Genomic DNA, 20,784 nt, shown 5'->3' on the forward strand with positions numbered 1-20,784 from the left:
TTTTTATACATCTTTATTCATTATTTCTTGATAGAAAGTTGAGAACTGTTTATTATAATTTGTTTTAGTTTATTTCAAAGTGCGCGCTCTAACCTGGGCGCAAAATCGATTTCCTCAAAAACGTAGTAGGTTCTATATATACACTTAGAACTAACAGATAAATAACTCCTTCCTTTCTTCTTTCCGGTTTGGTAGTTGAAACGTTATTTATTCTTCAGATGTATATTGTCTGTTTTCAGAAAGGACGGCAATCTTTTTTAATATTAGGTCGGTATATTGTTATGCATAAAATGCAACAGTACATAGTTAACGATACAATGCAGGTGGGTCTCTAGTGCAATACTCTAAGTCCTTAGTTTGGTCAGTGAAAGTATCAGTCTGAAGCGGCGTTTTCATTAATGTCACAACTATGTTAATAATCCCAGATTCAGATTTGTGTAGCAGGAACAGAAGACATACGTCCTGTGTTAGTTCTTTTTTGTAAGCTTTTGACAGTTTCCAACCAATTGGAGGGTCAAACACCACTTTTTCAAGTGACAACTTTCAAGAATTGATGACCCAGTATGAAAACTTGTGTGGCATGATATTTCGTTTATTCTTCGCTTTTCTACTCGTCCGCTATGTCGTTCTAACCTGGTAGGAAGAAATTAAGAGTGGATATCGCGCCCAAAAACATTTCTTAGTGTGCTACGACGGAGTTATGAAGTCTAAATTCTCAAGTCGCTTTCGATAGAGTTTTGCTTTGAGCTGGATGGTTTGGTCGTGGAGCTCTCATCATTCTTCTGGACGACATCATTAGCACAAACTTCTACGGCCAAACTATCCTCAGGGAATAAAACTCCATCAAATTTATCCACCTAAGCTATAAATATCCACCATCTTCTCAAGTCTCTATGTGTATGGTAAACCCTGGAGTTGCATAGGTAGCTGCTCTCTGTACTTTTTCAGTATATGCGAGTCACCTTTTAAACGAGGGTTTGTAGCCTGAACGCACTTCTAAAATTTGAATCTCACTAAGTATGTTCATACTACAATGAAAACAGTAGTATCTATATTGGTCAGTGACCGTCCTAAAGCCCATTGGGCTCTGAACCCCTTAGCTGCGACCCTGCGGCCTTAAGAATGTGACTCACTGTCAGCCCAAAATCCTTGAGAGACGGATATGGGTACGGACTCTTCCTCATACTGTAACTGTTTGCATTTTTATCCAGTGTGCATGTAGGCGCACTCGGCCTCGTCAATAGGCATTAGTCATTCTTTAGATAATTTAATCGCAACATCTAAGTATGCCAAAGGTGCACATGCATCTGCATCTCATGTTTCTCACCAGATTTTTGCATCAGCTTATAGTAGCGTTGGAGACTCAACTGTACTTTAGAGTTCGTACTATATAGAAAGTAAAGGATCTATGGTGTATATTTGGTCTTGTCGTTTTTTACGTATCTTAAGTGCTAACGGCATTTAGTACATCGTCTCCATCAAAGTCAACGATTAGCAACTGGTTTTGTTACTCTGTATTTGTGTCTAGTTCTTTGTTTAGAAGCTCGTGAGTGAAAACTCCCGAAATGGTCCACCATTGCCTCTAATTTGTCCTGATCATCATCTATCATTTGAGATCCACTCCCTTTCGTAATTAGGTTGAGAATCTAATGCTGCGTTCTCGTTCTGTAATTTATGTATGAGAACAGTTAGGCTGCTTGGTTATAGATAGTTATTCAGCTGCAACGTAGGACCATGTACATATACGCATCGGTCCAACACGCCACAACAAGATCAACACCGAATTCATAGAAGTAGTCACTTCAACTGTTGTAATATACGAAAGAAAGATTGTATATAAGGATACGGTACAGGAAGAAAAAAGAAAGATACAAAGCAATTTCAATCTCACCGTTTAAGAGAAGACGAAGGGTGTATACACCTACGCCATTGTGATCGATTCTGAGCCGTGTCACCTATAGTATCCAACCATTGGTTACGATAGTCACGCGGACATCAACCAAATAGTCTGCATTTACCAACATGGCTCAGACTAGAAGTTAGTGACTTTACACACTGGTGCCACGTTTTGATTTGCCCTTCCCTAACTTTCTTCCATCACTATTCAGCATTGCGCGTCGTAGTAATCTGTGTCCAGGCATGCGTAACACGTGGCCCAATCATCTCAGTCGATGAAGATTCACAATTTCATCAACTGAAACCCGGCGTCTAACCTCACTGTTACCTAACCGGGGGAAAAACACATCCCAAACATTCTGGCATTGTTGCTTAGCGCTACCACAAGACTTCATTTTATCACCGTCTTCACCAAACGGGACTATATCATCTGCGTATTCTAAGTCGATAAGTGGATGGGTGGGATCTCTTATGTGCTGGAATAAAGTTAGAGCGATTGTGATTGCTAAAAATTTGCAATCAAGTGGTGTTTTCGATGACTTTACTTCCAAATTTCCCCGATTTATAGACTGCATTAAAGTCACCTACTATAGGACCTTCACACCTGTTTGACCAAAATGTAAGTTTACTTAGGAGTAAGTCATTCTTTGTACATTCTGGACTGCGGTATACCACAACTAATTCAATATCTTGGCGTTTACATTTCAGCAGGCAACGCACCAGTTCACATGTCCCTGAGTCGTGTGCCACTGTCTCGACGGTTCTTAGTTTAAGGTGCTTTTTGTGTTCAGGATAACCCCACCACCCCTGCAGTTTAGTCTATCAACGCTACTGAGTAAAAAAACCCATCAATTGAACTTCGCTGTCATACACCTCTGAGGTTAACCATGTTTCTGAGACAGCAATGACATTTTCTTGAGCCCTGCCATTTTATTTTGTAGGCTGCGAACATTCGTGTAGCACATATTTAATTCTGTGAAGAACTTCCCTTACCACCTAAAATGGTTCGGGGATCTTTACACTCCGAACTTTTACAAGTTGAAAACCCTTAAGTAAGTGGCTTTTTTACTGTTTCGCAGGCGCTCATTTATTTCTACTTCGGCTTATCGTCTCTTAATACGATCAACCAGGCTAAGATCCTTATGGATGTATGTTCCGGATCCAATTAGTTTGACCCTTGTGGGTTTTCCGAGAATTAGGTTTCTTTCTTCAGCTGAAGCAAAGGTAACCTTTAGGAGGCGGCTTTTCTGCGTACCTTCAGAACTCACTCTTTGTTCTACTTCATAAAACCCATGAATGTTAACTCCTGCTACTGTTTCTAAAAGTAGCTTGCTTATTGAGGACTTGCTTTGTCTTCCTATTCAAATCTAGCATTCAGTTTCTTTTCGGAAGACTCTCAACTTATGAAAAATGACTGACTTCTTAGCAAGGTTCGTCTTAACAAGCTGTGGAGTTTTGTCGCCTGAACTCTCCCTACAGTTCGATTTGGCGTCAAACTCAGAGGTCTTACTATGCTTCTTTTCCTGGGTGTGACTGTAAGCCAATCATTGAACCTATTTTGTCAAATCATCTACACCGTTCAGGCTTTGATTATCCATAGTCTGTTTTGCGTTGATATGGTAATCCAGAGCTGAAATCCTCGTCTCATTTATCTTATAGCTCCTCATAATTTGTTTCTTCTTCGCGTGCTTTTTCTCTTTCCTTGTAATTATGCCTACATCTGTGTATTTGTTATCCGCTACGTTTTGGGGTCCACCTTGATTGTTCCATTCAACTCCAAAGCCGGACTCATAATAACTCTCTCTCTCTCTCTCTGCTTCCTCATAAACTGACAGCCGCTCATCCACTGTTGGCTGTTTATCAGAGGGCGTCTTTCTAGCTATTTCTAGCACCTCAATCGCTTCAAGGATCGGTAGAAACTTTGTAGAACAACATGCTTTGCACAGCCAACGTAATAGCGGCTAGCAACACCTTTTATATGTAACCGGTGTAAGTCTGGTGCGCGCGTTGTGCTAACAGTTATTGCAGTTGCTACATTGCATTTAGTCCCTGACCGGAAAGGAGTATGTGGGTCTACCACAATGATGTTTTACTTTCTCCATTAAAATTGTTAAGTGATCTCATAGAGAGGACAACACAAAAAATCTCTAAAAGCGCAAGGAAAAGAACCAATCCTTAGAATAAGTATTTTCAATGTTCTAAAAGTGATAGACATTTAATACGGAAGTCTGAGACTTCTGTTTTACTGTAACTGAGAAATCCAACTTAAATAATTATCAAAGATGCTTCTACACCTTCAGATATATTTAAAATTAAAAGATTTACTCGACGAGGGAAATACCACTGCACATTTTTAATTACGCACACTGTACTAAGCATTTAGTGCTTAAAAGCTATTTTATTAATAAAACTGATATAATACACGATCAGCTGGCTAAATAATCTTGCAGTCCCTGTGAATTTCCTGTAGAATTTAGGATCTTAAGTTCCTATTATTAACTAATAACTAAGTGTTTCAAATCATCTGTATATCATCTCACTCGTCCATTACTACACTTAATTTCAATTAAATCACTCTAAGGTAGTATGCTGAAAAGAATAAACATTACTCGTTCGGTCCTGTGCCACACGAAATTATTCTTCCTTATGGTTTAAATCGCATAACAACCGAAATCATGTTGTTTATCACTAAAGTTTCAATCTGACTTGTTTCTATTTCTCAACATATCTAAGGCTAGCACTTTTATTCTGGATAAATTAGTCACTGATGTTTTAAAGTCAAGGTTTTGTAACTTGGTATCAATCAAATAAAATCAGTCAAGTTATGTGACACTAGAATCTACGAAATTGTTTGCGTTAGTACTTATCGAATAGAGTTTAGTTACCAGGCAACGGTTTTACGCTACTGGATTGTCAATTGATTAAAACTATCTCAGAACCTGGCCCATTATTTGCCTCTTAATATAGAACAATCCTTATGCTATAAATAAATATGTGACATCTATTGTGATATCTAACATGGTTATTTTGGAATTATCTGTACCGGACAAAACCTAATGGTTGGTTGGTTAGAAAGATATAAGCATCAGTCATAGATCATATAGAGCGTAATTATATATATATGTTCAAGTTGCTATTTATATCAACACTAAATAAAGAAAATGGTAAAATGAAAGACTTATCGAAATAATTACGATGATATCGGTATTTAGTAAATGTACTTCACGTAATGCATGTGAGGTCAGTCGGTTATATGCAACATATAGCCTAACACGAATGTGCACTGGTTCAAGTTAACATAACATACTAGCACAGCAAGATGAAACTCAGCAATTTGAATTACTAATGGTAGCAAAGATTAGTTTTAGACAATACGATTAAAAAAAAGGGTTTATATATATATATATATATATATGCATGGCATGTCACTTATGACACCAGACTCGAAATTTGGTAGATAACTACTCCTAAGTCTACTAGGCTCTCCATCACTCAAATTAACTATGAAATATACATGCTGTACCCGTGGATCAGTTCCCGAGTCACTAATTTCATGAACTGACGTTGTGCCATAGTATGACAGTTACCAGACTTTTCATTCACTCACTACTTTGTTTAGCGCATAGATTCATAGATCCTTCTCCTTTGTCAAAAAGCATTACCCTTCTTTATTTCATTACTACAGTTGCTAATTATGTTCTCTTAACGATCTGCTCATTTATAGCAAAAATCAAACCTATATGTGTTAGTTCCTGTTATCATTTTTTAACTAGCTTTTAAAGTACGTTTACGTAGACAAGGGTATTGTCAAGACATTAGTCGATTCATGATAATTAACACTATCACTTTTCGTGGATAATTCTACACATATTCCCCTCAATCTACCTGGATTTCTTATAGATTACAAATCTATCAATAATGTTGCTAGTCTATTTATTTGATTCAAAGAGTAATGGCTGATTCGTCAAAGTCTGACTTTCAACCTATAAGTCACATGTACACGCTGCCCCTAACCTAACTTTTAGTTGGGTAGCCAATTGATATAACGAGTCCTCAATATGTATCGCTCAAGGTTGACTACATGAACTAAATCATCTGATCTGATGGGGAATTTAACTAAGAAGCTATTTGGCTTAGTTTGTCAATAGATTTTGTAGTTATTTGTATTTCGAAATAAATGTTTGACCTATGTTTTTTAATCTTTCTAGCTCGATTCGATGACACGTCATTCAAAAAACTGCACAGCCCATACAGTTTATACTTATTATGAGCGGAAAAATGATGCACACAGGTCAGGTTTTGGCACGCAGGAAATCCGTTTAGGAAAAGATTCAGTGAAAGCCCTTGATTGTTGCTCTCTTTGTCTACAACCAGCAAAGGATCCTGTCGTTACAAATGATGGATTCCTCTATGATCGAGCAGTAGTTCTGGAGTACATTGTTTCTCAAAAAGCTGAAATCCAACGAAAACTTAAGTTGTATGAAAAACAGAAAGCTCGTCTAGATGCTGAGACAAAAATGATTCTCAAGGCTGAAAAAGAGGAAGAAGCCCGACGATTTCTATCAATGAATACTTTAGATACCCACTCGAAAGCCTCTGCACAAGCTGCTGAAGCAGAAGCTTTGGCCTCATTGTCCAATAAACGCAATGGTTTGAATGAAACAACTTCATGTTTTTGGGCTTCTGGTAGCAAATCAAATGAGAAACTGAACAAAGAACTCTTAGATAAACCTGATACAGTTGTTCGCTGTCCAATGAGTGGCAAACCATTAAGGTATAAAGATTTAGTAGGTGTTAAATTCACTACGTTTGAAGATGACTCTAAGGTGATGGGTTTTGGTCAAGATAAACCAGTCGATCGTGAAGTCAAGTATTGTTGTGCCGTTTCCAAGGATCCACTTACCAATGCTACAGTTTGTGTTGTTCTTAAAACTTCTGGAGCAGTAGTTACTAAAGAAGTTGTAGATACTGTAATAAAAAAAGAAATGATTGATCCTATTAATGGTAAAAAAATGAAATCATCTGATTTTATTGAACTTCAAAGAGGATCTCTTGGATTTGCTGATGAACGAACATTATTGACTGCTAAACGTGTTAGACCATCAATGCAAACTTGAAAAATATTTTTTTTTTTTTATTTTAAACTGTACATAGTTACAAGAATTTTTTTGTACAAAATCAAATAAAGTAAATTATTCATTTATACTTTTTCTTTTTAATTTCAGTTAGGGATTATTTTTATTTTTTGATTGAGATCATGAACCGATTGGATGCTGGTTCAGTGTGCTAAGCGTTCGCGCACGAGACTGAAGGCCCTGGGTTCGAACCCCGCGAGCGGGATCGTGGATGCGCACTTCTGAGGAGTTCCACAATAGGGCGAAACGGCCGTCCAGTGCTTCCAGAGTTTCACTGGTGGTCTAACATCAATCGGTTCATGATCTCAATCAAAAACTTAACAATCTCCACAACAACTATACTGATAAATATTTTTATTATTATTATCCTAGTTACGTTTTCAATTCATTTCTATTCATAACATAGTGGTCTACAGTATTACAATTTATTGGATGTTTGAAATTACCAATATATCATATTAATTCGGAACAAATCAGAATTTTAAAGACTCCACATGATTTCTTTCATGGTTTATTGGTATGTATTTTTTTATAACATATTCTAAGTTTGATATAAGTCACTTGTTTATGTAGATTAAAATGTATACTTATTCTACAACTAATTTAGTCGTCTCATTTGTTCATAGTTTTATAGTAATATGATAATGATCAACGTCAAGCAGGGATAGGATTCAATGCCTCGCAGTATGAAAGCTGCTCAAGCATTTACGTCTCCCCGACAGTGCTTGAAGTCACTAACTTCTAGTCTGAGCCATGTTGGTAAATGCGGACTACTTGGTTGGCGTCCGCATGACTATCGTAACCAATGGTTGGAGACTATGGGTGACACGGCTCAGAGTCGATCACAATGGCGTAGGTGTATACACCCTTCGTCTTCTCTTAAACGGTGAGATTAAAATCGCTTCATATCTTTCTTTCTACGAACTAATTCTTTCTTCCTATACTATATCCTTATTGCAATCCTTCTTTTATATATCACCACCTCTGAATTTACTACTTCTATGAATCCGGTGTTCATCTTGTGTCAATGAGGTATGGCAACTTGGACCGATGCATATATGTGCCTGGTCATACGTTTTAACTGACTGACTGAATATGATAATGATAGTTTTCATCGAAACATGTTAAGCTTGTTATGGATTAGATTTTATTAAGCCTTATGTATAGACTGTAAGGTGGATCCGTAAAGTTGATTCACGAATACATTCGATTAATTTGCATCTTATGTATGATGTGCCTTGAAAAGTTCGTATTGAAATAGAGAACTTATGATAACTAAGTGCAAATTAGTGTGCATGTGATTGGTATAGTTGTGTAATATTCAACTGAGTTGGGAAAGCGTTCATTTGAACTGTTGTTTACGAAATTGAGAGGACGAAAACCGAATGTACGGCGCTTTAACCGGGTTGGTGATACAGAGAGTCAACTAACGGGAGTTGGAAAACCCTGATTCCAAACCAATGGTGCACATGGGCTCCAGTATCCTCAAGGAACAAATGGTGTATGAACCAATCGTTGGTCACCGGCTACCATGCTACTGCATCTCCTTACGATGCTCCACTGCCTCGTGGATCAGACCTTCAGGTTGAAGGCTCGGGGTGCGGCCCCCTAAGAAAACCACCTGCTTCGGTTTGGGCACCCGGGTAGTATCACAGCCCTCACACATATCAAATGAGAACTGCGTGGCGCATATGTATTTGGTGCCTCCTTGTACCAATATCTATGTGTTAAAATAAAATAAATAATCATTTGAACTAAATATGTTGCTTATGTGCTTCTGATAACTAGTTCAAATGTTTATTTAACGTTTAATGAATGAGGTATATTATAGATAAACTTTGACAATTGGATACCGTTTTAGTCAAATATTTCGATTCAGCTTTATTGAAGTTGACTATGAAGTAATGTTAACCAAAATGTTAGTATTCAGTCACTTGATATCATATTAGCCTATTCGTTCTAATTAGTCGTCATCACAACCTGTATTGTATTTTTAGCAGATCATGGCAACCGGCCAATCAGCCAGTCTATAAGCAACCTATAGCCCGGTACATCTAAGCAACAGTTCGAATTCACATACCACATCATCATAGCAAGATGAAATAATTAAGACATATCCCAACGTATTAGAAATAGTAGTAATGGTAGTGTAAGAGATTGGGTATAGATAATGGGGTTTGAAATAAGGAATGGATTCGTTTAATTGAATGTTAGACATAATTTTCGTGATGAAGATCTAGGCAAAGACATAGCGTGAATCCCCGTCATCCCGAACGATTCTGAGTTATATCACCGAACATCCCAAACCACTGGTTACGATAATCTCGCCAATCCCAACTTATTAGTTTGCACCTACCAGCTCGGCTCAGTCTTAGAGCACATAACTTCATTGACCAATACCACGTTTTGGTTCCCCTCCTCTAGTTTTCTCTCAACCTACCGTTATATCAACAAACTTCGCGCATCAATGTAGACAGTGGTTCAGGATACTTAACACATGTCTTAACCACCTTAGACAATGGTGGCGACTACCAATTACAATTATATTCTAATACAACGTCTAGTGCAATAGCCCACTATCAAATGCTCCATGTGAAACAGGACGATAATATTGTAAAGAAACAAGATAGAGAAAAAGTTAGGTAAATTTTAAGATTTGTACTACTACAAATCGACTAAAAAAACAAAATTGATTTATTTAGTCTAAAAGTTGGGTTTTACTGTTCATACTGAATGCAATAAAAAAGTCAGAATAGCATCCTTGACTTTTGTTTCCAGCCATACTGAAATCACTAAGGACATGTAGAACTCGACAAAATTGTAGTTTTAAATTAGAAACATGAAAGAGATTTTTTTTCGTACTATGGTCGAAAGCATACTTCTGGATCTCAGCATTGCTAACACAATGTTGCCATCGTATATATAAAAAATCATTTGCAGGCAATGATAATCGGTTACAAAGAGTCTTCACACATCCTCAACTTGAAGAGGTCAGATTTTACAAGTAGTGAACAAGATTAGCTTCACCAACGTGTAGTCTTCGTGCATGTAATACTGATAGTAAAGGACCACTGATGTATATTATACAATATGAGAAGGATAAATATCCTTGTTTCGTTTCTGATTTCTTTAATAAGGTAGGGTAAATGATCCTTTTTCTATAGGTGATAAAATTGAAGCTCTAGATCTGTTCAGTTATCACGGATGAACTAGTATGTGATGACAGGAAAAAGTTGTTATCATATCTATTCCATATAAACAGGTTTCACCTCATGGAATGAGTACAGTAGTTGTAGAAGTCCTCAATCGTCAAACTGTTCTTCAATCTGGTAATTTTGATCCATCATCTTGTAACGTTTTCATTGCTCTTCCCATTTATTTGTTTTGATATACAACTATACTTTTTTATTAGGATCATATAGAGAATGCAAATAAACGAATTATTTTATCAACATTGTATATTGGAACAGGTGCATTAGAAAATGAATTAGTAAGTAATTTCTTTTGGGTAGTAATAACATTGTGTATTACTTGTTACATGTATTTGTTTTGATGGTATATGTGTACGCATGTACGACACTTGACAGAATTGCAACATTATGACATCATCTTGACTGGATAATGTTTCATTTAAAGGATTATTTTACGTAGTCGGATCGAGTTGAGGGAGAATCCTTCTCGACCTATACTCCATGCTGGTTGTCAATCATTGTCGAAGTGTACCTACAATTTTGCGGTAACCGTTCTTTCATATAGAGTTCTAAACCGGTGTCCATTAGCTTTAAATTTGCGGACGTTACTACTAAGCTAATTGAACCGCCCTTAACTGATAGAACTGATGTGTATCAACCAGCAAGAAACTTGTGTCCAGCATTTCCTGTCGACCACTTTCAACTACAAAGATCTTAAAATAAAATTCACACGTTTTCAAGTCACCTAAACTGGTAGACATGTAACTTGTAAACAGAGATGGATGGTGGCTAGCAATGGAATCCAGAATGCTTATTTCGTCCCATCGGAGACTCATCGGCTGGACGTTCATTCCGGGGTTCGAACCCAGTACTGTTCACTTCAAATGCTATCGCATTATCCTATTAGCTACTGAGTAACTTGATTGATAAAATTCGATTAGCACTTTAAGAACTGGACAATCATGATATTTATCACAATACTCAGTGAGCAATCACTGCAAAACTTTTCATTCTAGCTGTGAAACCATCTATATGAAATATGAATTGTCAAATTATTTCTTTTTGCATTTCCATTTTATTTCAGGTTAGTGCACTGACAAAAGCTGTTTGTGAAAGAAATGTAAAACTTACTATTCTAATGGATGCAACACGTGGTCAACGTCCTTGTCTGACAACTAATTATTATAGTACAAATGCAAATAAATTATCATCTACTACAAATCTATTGGAACATCCAATTCCATATTCTTCATGTCATTTTTTAGCTCCACTAACTGCTTTACCTAATGTATCAATCCTATTGTATAGGCATCCATCTCCAAACAGATGGATTCGTTACATATTACCGAATCGTTGGAATGAAATATTCGGTGTACAACATATTAAAGCGTATATATTTGATGATTCAGTTATTATGAGTGGGTAAGTTTACTTATAATACTCGAAATTCTTTGAATACATATGAATATGGACTGAGTCAGACAATAAGATGTGGGTGGTGACCTTGGCCAGATAAACCATTCGCTTGTAGTGAACACGGACACCAGTGGGGAACAATCTAATGTATTTAACACAAAATTACAAGACTTATTAATAAAATCCAACAATCATAAAGTAAATGCTTAATTCACAAAATGTCCATCACTTGTCTCATAATGACTCAGACTTCATTGTCCTTTCATTGTCATACAAATTGCATTCTGTTTCCATTCTTTACAGTTCGATCCTATTGTCTCTCTGCTGTCACACCTTCTGTTCACGACTAACATATACTGTGGTGCCTGCTACTTATATTGATATAAGTAGTATATAACGCGAGTTAAAGGACGTAATGTCTGGCAGCAGAAGATGAGGGAAGATCAAGAAAGGAAGAGCGAGAACACAATGGAATTTGTAAGAAACCTCATGAACAATGAAATGTGAGACAATGGATTGATGTTTGCAACGGCAACAGTCCGGTTTGATATGATGGAATGATATTTTGCAAATTAACGATTTACTATATAGTTTTTCTATTTTGCCAAGTAACTGTAATTTTATGCTAATTACAATTCGGTTGTCCTCACCTGTGTTCTCCTTCACTACAATACTACTTATGTCAATATAAAAAGCACACACCACAGCTTACAATAGGCTTTTCATTCACTTTCTATGTAGATTTGGTATATCCTTTCGTCTGTCACGCCTTCGCTGACATATCAGTTTCACTATGATTTTCAAATTATCTGATTACGTGTTTAATGATAAACTGACTAAAGTTAAAATTGAAACTCCTGTATGAACATTATAAGAAGGTTCGCTTGAAATAAAATATAGACTAGACATGAAATATTTCATCAATAGTATGAATTCGAATTTTTCTAATTATACACCCAACTAGTAAATTTGTAGTTACTAAGAATTAGAAGAGAGTGTTTATCACGGAGTAATAGTATCTAGGATACCAAATGCCCTGGTACGGCCGTGAGTGGGGAGAGTCAGCTCTCCCTCTTTCAAATGCTCTCACATGGCCACGTGCATCCAACTACTGCCAGAGAAGTCCTACTCACTGCCTTCTCGCGTCATTCATGCTGTTTACGAAATCGAGAGAACGAAAAACGAGTGTCCAACGCTTTAACCGAGTTGGCGGACACAGAGAGTCTACCTAGGAGAGTTAGAAAACCCTAATTTCAAACCAATGGTGCAAATGGGCTTTAGTATTCTGAAGGAACAAATGGCGTATGAACCAATCGTTGGTCACCGACTACCAGGTGTAGACTGCCTGGTTGGGGACCGCGAGATGATAGCAACCGATTGTTAGAGACCTTGAATGATATGGCTCAAAATCGTCTGCATGCACTCTTTGTGTTCTTCCAAATTCTAATCTTCTGAATTATTCATGTCCCCTATTTTCTTTCCAGATTTATTTCACTGTATTATACTCCTTGAATAACATCTTCAAACGCTAATCTTTCCGATTACTGCTTATACTCTTACTACCTCTACCACTACGGAATTTGAGTCGATAACTGCATCTCTGTTGTAATATGGTATGGCAACTCGAACTGATGTACGTACGTACGAAGTTCTACGTTGTTACTGACTGACCATGGGACTGCATCTCCTGACGTTGCTCCACTGTCTTATGGACCAGACGTTTAGGTCGAAGGTTCCGGATGTGACACCCTGAAAAACCCATCTGTTTCGGTCTGGGCACTCGGTCAGTATTTAAGCCCTTACACAAACTGAATGACTTGTGTGGCACATATCTGTTTGTTACCTCCTTGTACCAATGTTAATATGTTTAAATAAATAAATAAATAAATACCTAATGGTTATCTAACTAAACTCATTTCAGAATTGTAAAAAACTATCTATCTCCAATCATCATTTATTCTATATACTTTTTTTCTATTCTAAATTTTTTTAGGGCAAATTTAAGTCATGAATATTTTACCAATCGACAAGATCGTATGTGGATATTTAAAAATTTTCCAAATTTAGCCAATTTTTATTCTGATTTAATTCATAATGTTATTAGTAAATTTTGTTATACACTATGCTCAAATGGTAGTTTAATAGCTAATCATTATGATATTGTTTCAGGTAAGTAATTGAATGAATTTATTGATTGTTAGTATTGTTCATTTGTTTCCATGTTTACTTGAATGATGAGTATATTTCAATTCATTAGATCATCATGCGTATACAGCCTCTGCGGGGGAAGTCCTACTCACTGCCTTCTCGTGGCGGAAGTGTTGTTTACGAAAATGAGAGGACGAAAAACGAATGTCCGACGCTTTAACCAGATCCCAAACCAATGGTGCACATGGGCTCCAGTATCCTCAAGGAACAAATGGCGTATGAACCAATCGTTGGTCACCGGCTACCATGGGACTGCATCTCATCACGATGCTCCACTACCTTGTTGGTTAGACCATTAGGTCAAAGGCTCGGGATGTGGCCCTCTAAGAAAACCACCTGCTTCGGTTTGGGCACTCGGCAGTATCACAGCCCTCACACATATCAAATGAGATTTGTGGCGCATATATATTTGGTGCCCTCTTGTACCAATATTTATGTGTTCAAATAAATACTAAAATAAGCATTAGATCATCTTATCAAGTGGAATGTTCTTCTTCTTTTTTTAAACTTCCATTTACATTCTTATTCTCATCACCACTTTCATTGTACAATAAATTAAGACAGATTTAATATTCCAATCGATGAATATTTGTAATAACCTTTTAATGAGTTCATGTTACGGTGATATTACTATAAAATACCGATATTGTCCAATCAAGGTAACCTGTAATTAGTAAACGTGTGAAGACAAACATGTTCAGCTGCACTCATTATAAGAGTCTAGTGTAATATAATTAAATTCATTCTACTTACTGGTTACTTTGTAATGTTCTCTATTCACTGTTGTTGTAGTCTATATCTGGGTTCTTGATCGATTGACCAATCGTACTAGTGAGCGATTGTTATATCACGTGATTAAGTGTTTAAACTAATAACGTACATAATGTCAATTCTTTTTACATTGCAACAAATCTATGTATAAACGGTTTGTTTTATCGGTACTGATTGTCATTATTTGTATTCATTCAGTGGTCTTCAGTGCTGTTGGAGGTATGAGAGTGGTTATCACTTCCCGGTGGCCCACACTGTGGACGGGTTCTTCTGGAGGTTCCTGAAAAGGAAATTGGATTAGAGGTGGTCTTAGTGACCTGAGAACGTGACCAAGGGACAACTGCTTGAGGTCTGTCACACACGACCTTTTCATGAGTAATGTCTGTGTTAGCTCCGTACTTGTTGAGATGTTACCGCCAGAGACGGATATCCGTGAGATAAGGAGAGGTGTGCATTTTTAGTGTTGACCTTTTCTAACCCCATCCCTCCTTATGGGAAGGCAGTATCTCTGTCATGCTGGTTGTCTGAAGGAAACACCTTACTGCTATCACACCTCTTCGCCTTTGGACCTTGGGTTTGTTGCTTTTAGTCCTACTGCTCTCCAACCGACCTATCTGATATGGTAGGATCTTGAGGAACGGTTGTTGCAGCCAGTATAGCTCGGTTGCTTCATCACGATAGGCAAGCCCGACCAGCACGTCAAGGTAGCAACAACGGTCGGGCATTATTTGTATTGGTCTTGTTTATCACTACCACGATGCACAATGTTGTGACTAGTATTGGAGACGGTTGGAAGAAAGTTAGGTGTGAACCATATTAGTAAATGCAGACTACTTGGTTGAGGATCACGTGACTATCGTAACCAATGGTTGAAGACTCTTGGTAACATGGTTCAGAATCGATCACAATGGTGTAGTAGGTATATACACTCTTTGTCTTCCCTTAAACCATGAGATTAAAATTACTTCTTTCTTTTATACATTACTACCACTGACGTGACTACTTCTATGAATTTGGTGTTCATCTTGTTGTACTAATGTGGTATGGCAACTTGGACCGATGCATATATGTGCCTGGTCCTACGTTGTAGCTGACTGAAGGCTTTTTAAAAAATAAACAATTTCTTATTACTTTTATGTTTTTGTTTGCCTTCCTTCTCTATCGCTTACTTTTTTTGTTCAAAACATTTTTTCTTCTAGCTAGTTCATCTTCATTTCGACAACAATTTCATAATGCATTATCTACATTTCTAATCAATAAATATCAAGATAGTATCAATCATTATAAATTGAATCCAATAAATAAATCAATAAATGATACTTATATCATTCCATTATTACAATATGGTTATTGTAATATTCAATATGAGAAAAAGTTTATGCAATCATTATTTCAATATGTTACGTCATCATCATCTTCTTCTCCGTCGTCATCGTCGTCGTTATCTGATTTAATTCATCATGAATCTTTCAAATTATTCTTAGCATCAGGTTATTTTAATTTAACAAAATTATATGAGAAATTAATTTTTAACATGTTAAATTCAACAATAAATACACCTATTCATTTATTATGTGCTTCACCAATGGTAAATGAAAACATTCTTTTTCTTTTCTCTTTCTCTTTTTATATTATATTTCAATTAGTCTTTATTGTCATATAGAGAGTTACCTTGTCATATATTCCTTTAGTGTTACAAGTTTCATTCATAAATAATAATGCGTTAGAGTTTGAAGTAATAGAGGTGGTACCTAGGTTTAAGTCTCAGTATAAATGATCAATACGGTGATCCAGGTAAATCCAATTGATGACTACTAGTCTTATACAAGACGAAATGTATGTCATTGGTTGTGTAATGCTAGTCACAACCTAAAATTTTGATATCAGTATAGGGTTGTGGAGATTATTAAGTTATTGATTGGGATCATGAACCGATTAGTGTTAGACCACCATTGAAAACTTGAAAGCACTGGACGTCGGTCTCGTCCTATTGTGGGACTCGTCGACAGTGCGTATCCACGATCCTGCTCGCGAGATTCGAATTCAGAGCCTTCAGTCTCGCGCGCGAACGCTTAACGTACTAGACCATTGAGCCGGCCGTTATCCAACGGTGTTAATGTCTAACTTCAACCAATCCATGAAATTGCGCAACTATCTTCCCACAATAGAACAAAACGGCCGTCCAGTGCTTTCAGGTTTTCACTGATGGTCTAACATCAATCGATTCATGATCTCAATCAATAAAATTTTATAATCCTTTCTTTTGTTTCCCTATTTTATGTTCATCGTCAAGTTATTGTAGTTTCTTCATTGAAAATGAGATTCACTAGATAACAATTAGTTACAGTAATAATAACTGCAAAATATTAAAATCAATGATTGAGTTGACGGTTATAAGCTCTTAATCCGGTTTCATCTACTTCACTTAAGGCAACTGGATAATACTATTATCCATCTTACAAAAACAATGGAGCTTAGAGCTCAATACGTAGACCTGTAGTTAGCAAATGAGTTTATTATTCATATTACAGGTTGAAACAAATTTGGAATCTGTAAGTTGTATTTGTCATAGATAGGGTACCATTGAAACCAGAAAAGATTAGGGACATCCTTCATCCTTGTATGGAAGTCCTCAGCAGTGCGCATCCATGATACCACCAGAGATCGAACCTAGAACTTCTAGGTATTACAGCGAAGCCTTGACCATTAGGATCACTAGGTTGGCATTCTATCGTATAATTTCAGCCTCAATCAATTTAAGATATATAGCGACAACCATCAAATGCCATATTATAAAAAAAACGGTTGTACAGTGCTCCTTGTTCTCTAATGTCAACCCACCCGATAATAATCTGTGACAAATACAGCCAACAAGTCAGATTAGTCTCCACAAAATCCCTTCAGTTATATTTGGAAAGTGTTAAACCCAATAGTTGAAATCTGTATACTTCAATGAATAATTCACTAGTTTGTTATAGTGGCTGGCATCGATATCCTGAATGCGATGAGACTATAATTTATAAACGACCTTCGAGCGACGCTAGACTGACCTTGAGATCGTCCACCTAATAACTAGGACCAAATTATGGTTATAAATTATTGTGAGATATTTGAATTATGATTTACAGTTGACGGTTAAGGTTAAGAATCAGATTTAGGGTTTTCATCACGAACTGGCATCAGCTATAGTGCCAAGACTCTATTTAGCTAAATGAATGAGTGAATTTCGCGCCAAAATCCGAGACCTGTTATCGTATACTTGATTGGTTCGTCCGTAAATCATAGTCTCGTCTTATTAATTTCTAATCTCACAAAATGTGTACTATGATACTTTTGGCTTCTAGTTCTAACAAATATATATATTAATGTCCCACTGATCTGACTCATTTGAATGGACGTATGAATATGCTATGAACATAAATCTTCCATTCAACTCCATATATTACCTAGGCTAAACCTGTTTGTTTGACAGCGGTGATGAGATGCCAAATACCGGTTGCGCTGAATGAACTTATTTCATATACTCATTCATCCAAACAGGCATTCAGAATGAAAGGAGGAAAGCAAAGTGGAGATCGCAAGTGACCCAACTCGTTTTGATGAAGCGTGACTCAATTTTTATAGCCAAATAAAAGTAAACCAAAAAGGTGATGAATAGGGTAAGCGGTACGCACACATCATCACACAAAACCAGTCAAGGTTATATAAGTGAATAGTTGACTTGAAAAGAAGACATAAATTGGTCTGTCAGGAAGCTAGAATAACCTATATGAGCTTGTCACAGCACTAGACACTACTATATTTATGTATGGAGAGAGAGTTATCCAACTCGTGTACAACACAAAAATCTCAATTATTATTCAGTCAATGTATTAAGAAGTTTCAATGCTTAAGATCATGAGTCAGTTGAAGCTAGACCACCATGGAAAACCTGGAAGCGCTTGACGGCCGTCTCGTCCTATTGCGGGACCCATTAGCAGTGCGCACCCACCACCCCGCCCCCTGCGAGACTCGAACCCAGGACCTACTGGTCTCGCAAGCGAGCACTTAACCACTAGACCTCTGAGCCGGCCGGCATCCAATCATGTTAATGTCTAACTTCAACTAATCCACGAAATTGAGCGACACATCCACCATTGTCATCAGTGAGTTACTATCTCACTACAGACCTGGTTGAACTCCACTGTTCAGTGCTTCTCACTAGAACTCGAGGAAATACCTCTTGAAGCCAGTCACTAGTGAGCATATGCTGATTAATATCAGATGGGTTTTGTGGATATTATAGTAATTTCAATGGTTGAGATCATGAGTCAATTGAAGCTAGACCACCATGGAAAACCTGGAAGCACTGGGCGGCCCTTTCGTCCTATTGAAATTATTATAATATCCACAAAACCCATCTGGTATTAAGAAGTGACTGATATAATTTATGACTTATTTTAAGCAAAATAGAAAGAAAATGGATTCTTATTGAAATATGAGATTCATTATATCTGGATAAAATAAACATATTCGTATCAATCTTAAATCATTTAAACGCTACACAAACGTATGTTCAATGAGATTCTTCAAAAGTTAAAAGCTGTTTGGTACTACTATTTCTAACTTCGTGTACAAAACCCAAATTATTATCTTAGTTTTGATTGACTTGGCAATGTTAGATAGTTTCATCTTAAGAGTTCACTACCTCAGATATTTAATTTCTAATCAGTTAGATAATATGAGTTTGAAATATCTTCTAGAATTCTTATCAGGAAGTTGTTACCATTTAATTCTATAATTAAGGTAGGTCAAATGATTTAGTCGAATTCTAAATTCACTTGGTGTTGTTTTTACTTGTATCTTCCTATTGTTATTTATGACCGTAATTAATCAGTCTCTTGTTAGCATATGTGCATCCTATGAGGATTGCCTCGATATTGGCATAATTTACAAGCATTTCAAGAAAAGACGAGTATTGGCTAGCAATGGAATCCATGACGCGCGTTTCGTCCTACGTAGAACTCGTCAACTGGATGCACCTGCATCCTAGCAGTTGATGTTCACGGTATTGGGTTCGAATCCCGGAGCGAACATCAACCCTTGGATGCAGATACATCCAGCTGACGAGTCCCCAATAGGACGAAATGCGTGTCCCGAATTCCACTGTGTTAGAAAATTATTTATAAGGAGTAATTGCTTTTTTCCTAAAATCTTTTCATTTAAAAGTTGATTTTTACTCAGTTAGCGTTAGGAATTATATATTTGTATTAATCAATATCATAATTACACTTATTTCAGGCTAATGGATTTCTCAAGTCGAAAGGTGCTTCCGGTTATATACCATTAGCTTATAGAGAAGCACTTATACAATTACTTCAATTATTTCATACTACTAAATTCAATCATAGTAATATCAATGTTTATGAATATACTAGACCAGAATGGACATTTCATGCTAAAGGTTTATGGATTGAAAGTGTCGATGATGATGATGATGATGATAAGAAGAAGAAGAAGAAGAATGAGAAGAATACTGATGATGATGATCATCTTCCATACAGTTTATCTCTAGTTGGTTCATCTAATTTCAGTTATCGTTCTTTAAATCGTGATTTAGAAAGTCAATTATGTATTATTACAACGAATAGTAATTTATGTCAATCTATTTATCATGAAAGATGTCATATTTTCTCATCGATTTATTGTTCTCCTGTTACTTTAAATCAATTAATTTATCAAACTGAATATCGTTTACCTGTATATATGAGATTTATACTACCAATATTTCGTTGGTATATGTAAATTGTTATCTATTCTCGATTTTCATATACTAGTTTCATTGTTGTTTTTCTTTTCTTTAAAAGTTTAATGATTAACGGATCAAATAACAGTTAAGGTTAAGTGAAATTACCATCATTGTAGATCAATTATCATATTTGTGTACCATGAACGACAGCGGTCCTCCCACGCATTAACCATTTACTTATTTGAACACATAAATACTGGTACAAAGAGGCACCAAATACATATGCACCACACAGATCTCATTTGATATGTGTGAGGGCTGTGATACTGCCTGGGTTCCCAGACCGAAGCAGTTGGTTTTCTAAGGGGACCACATCCGGAGCCTTCGACCTAAAGGTTTGATCCACAAGGCAGTGGAGCAACGTCAGGAGATGCAGTCC

At 36.7% G+C, this 20,784-nt stretch overlaps 1 protein-coding gene across 2 annotated transcripts; it reads left to right on the forward strand.

The window, feature by feature from the left end:
- Nucleotides 1-69: 69 nt before the first annotated feature.
- Nucleotides 70-20,613, forward strand: PGS1 (CDP-diacylglycerol--glycerol-3-phosphate 3-phosphatidyltransferase; the record flags this gene model as incomplete). Of its 2 annotated transcripts, XM_051210141.1 has the most annotated exons (7): nt 70-125; nt 6,105-7,548; nt 10,444-10,521; nt 11,307-11,644; nt 13,632-13,807; nt 15,817-16,205; nt 19,898-20,613. In XM_051210141.1, the coding sequence occupies 4 exons, from the start codon at nt 11,361-11,363 to the stop codon at nt 20,399-20,401; spliced, it is 1,353 nt and encodes a 450-aa protein (XP_051070105.1). In that variant the 3' UTR covers nt 20,402-20,613. The 2 variants fall into 2 exon arrangements, with proteins under 2 accessions (XP_051070105.1, XP_012796470.1); XM_012941016.2 differs by lacking the exons at nt 70-125; nt 10,444-10,521; nt 11,307-11,644; ... (1 more) ...; nt 15,817-16,205; nt 19,898-20,613 and having other exon boundaries at nt 6,114-7,548.
- Nucleotides 20,614-20,784: the final 171 nt, after the last annotated feature.

Source organism: Schistosoma haematobium, chromosome ZW (genome assembly GCF_000699445.3).
Source record: "Schistosoma haematobium chromosome ZW, whole genome shotgun sequence".
Classification (NCBI taxonomy): Eukaryota; Metazoa; Platyhelminthes; class Trematoda; order Strigeidida; family Schistosomatidae; genus Schistosoma; species Schistosoma haematobium.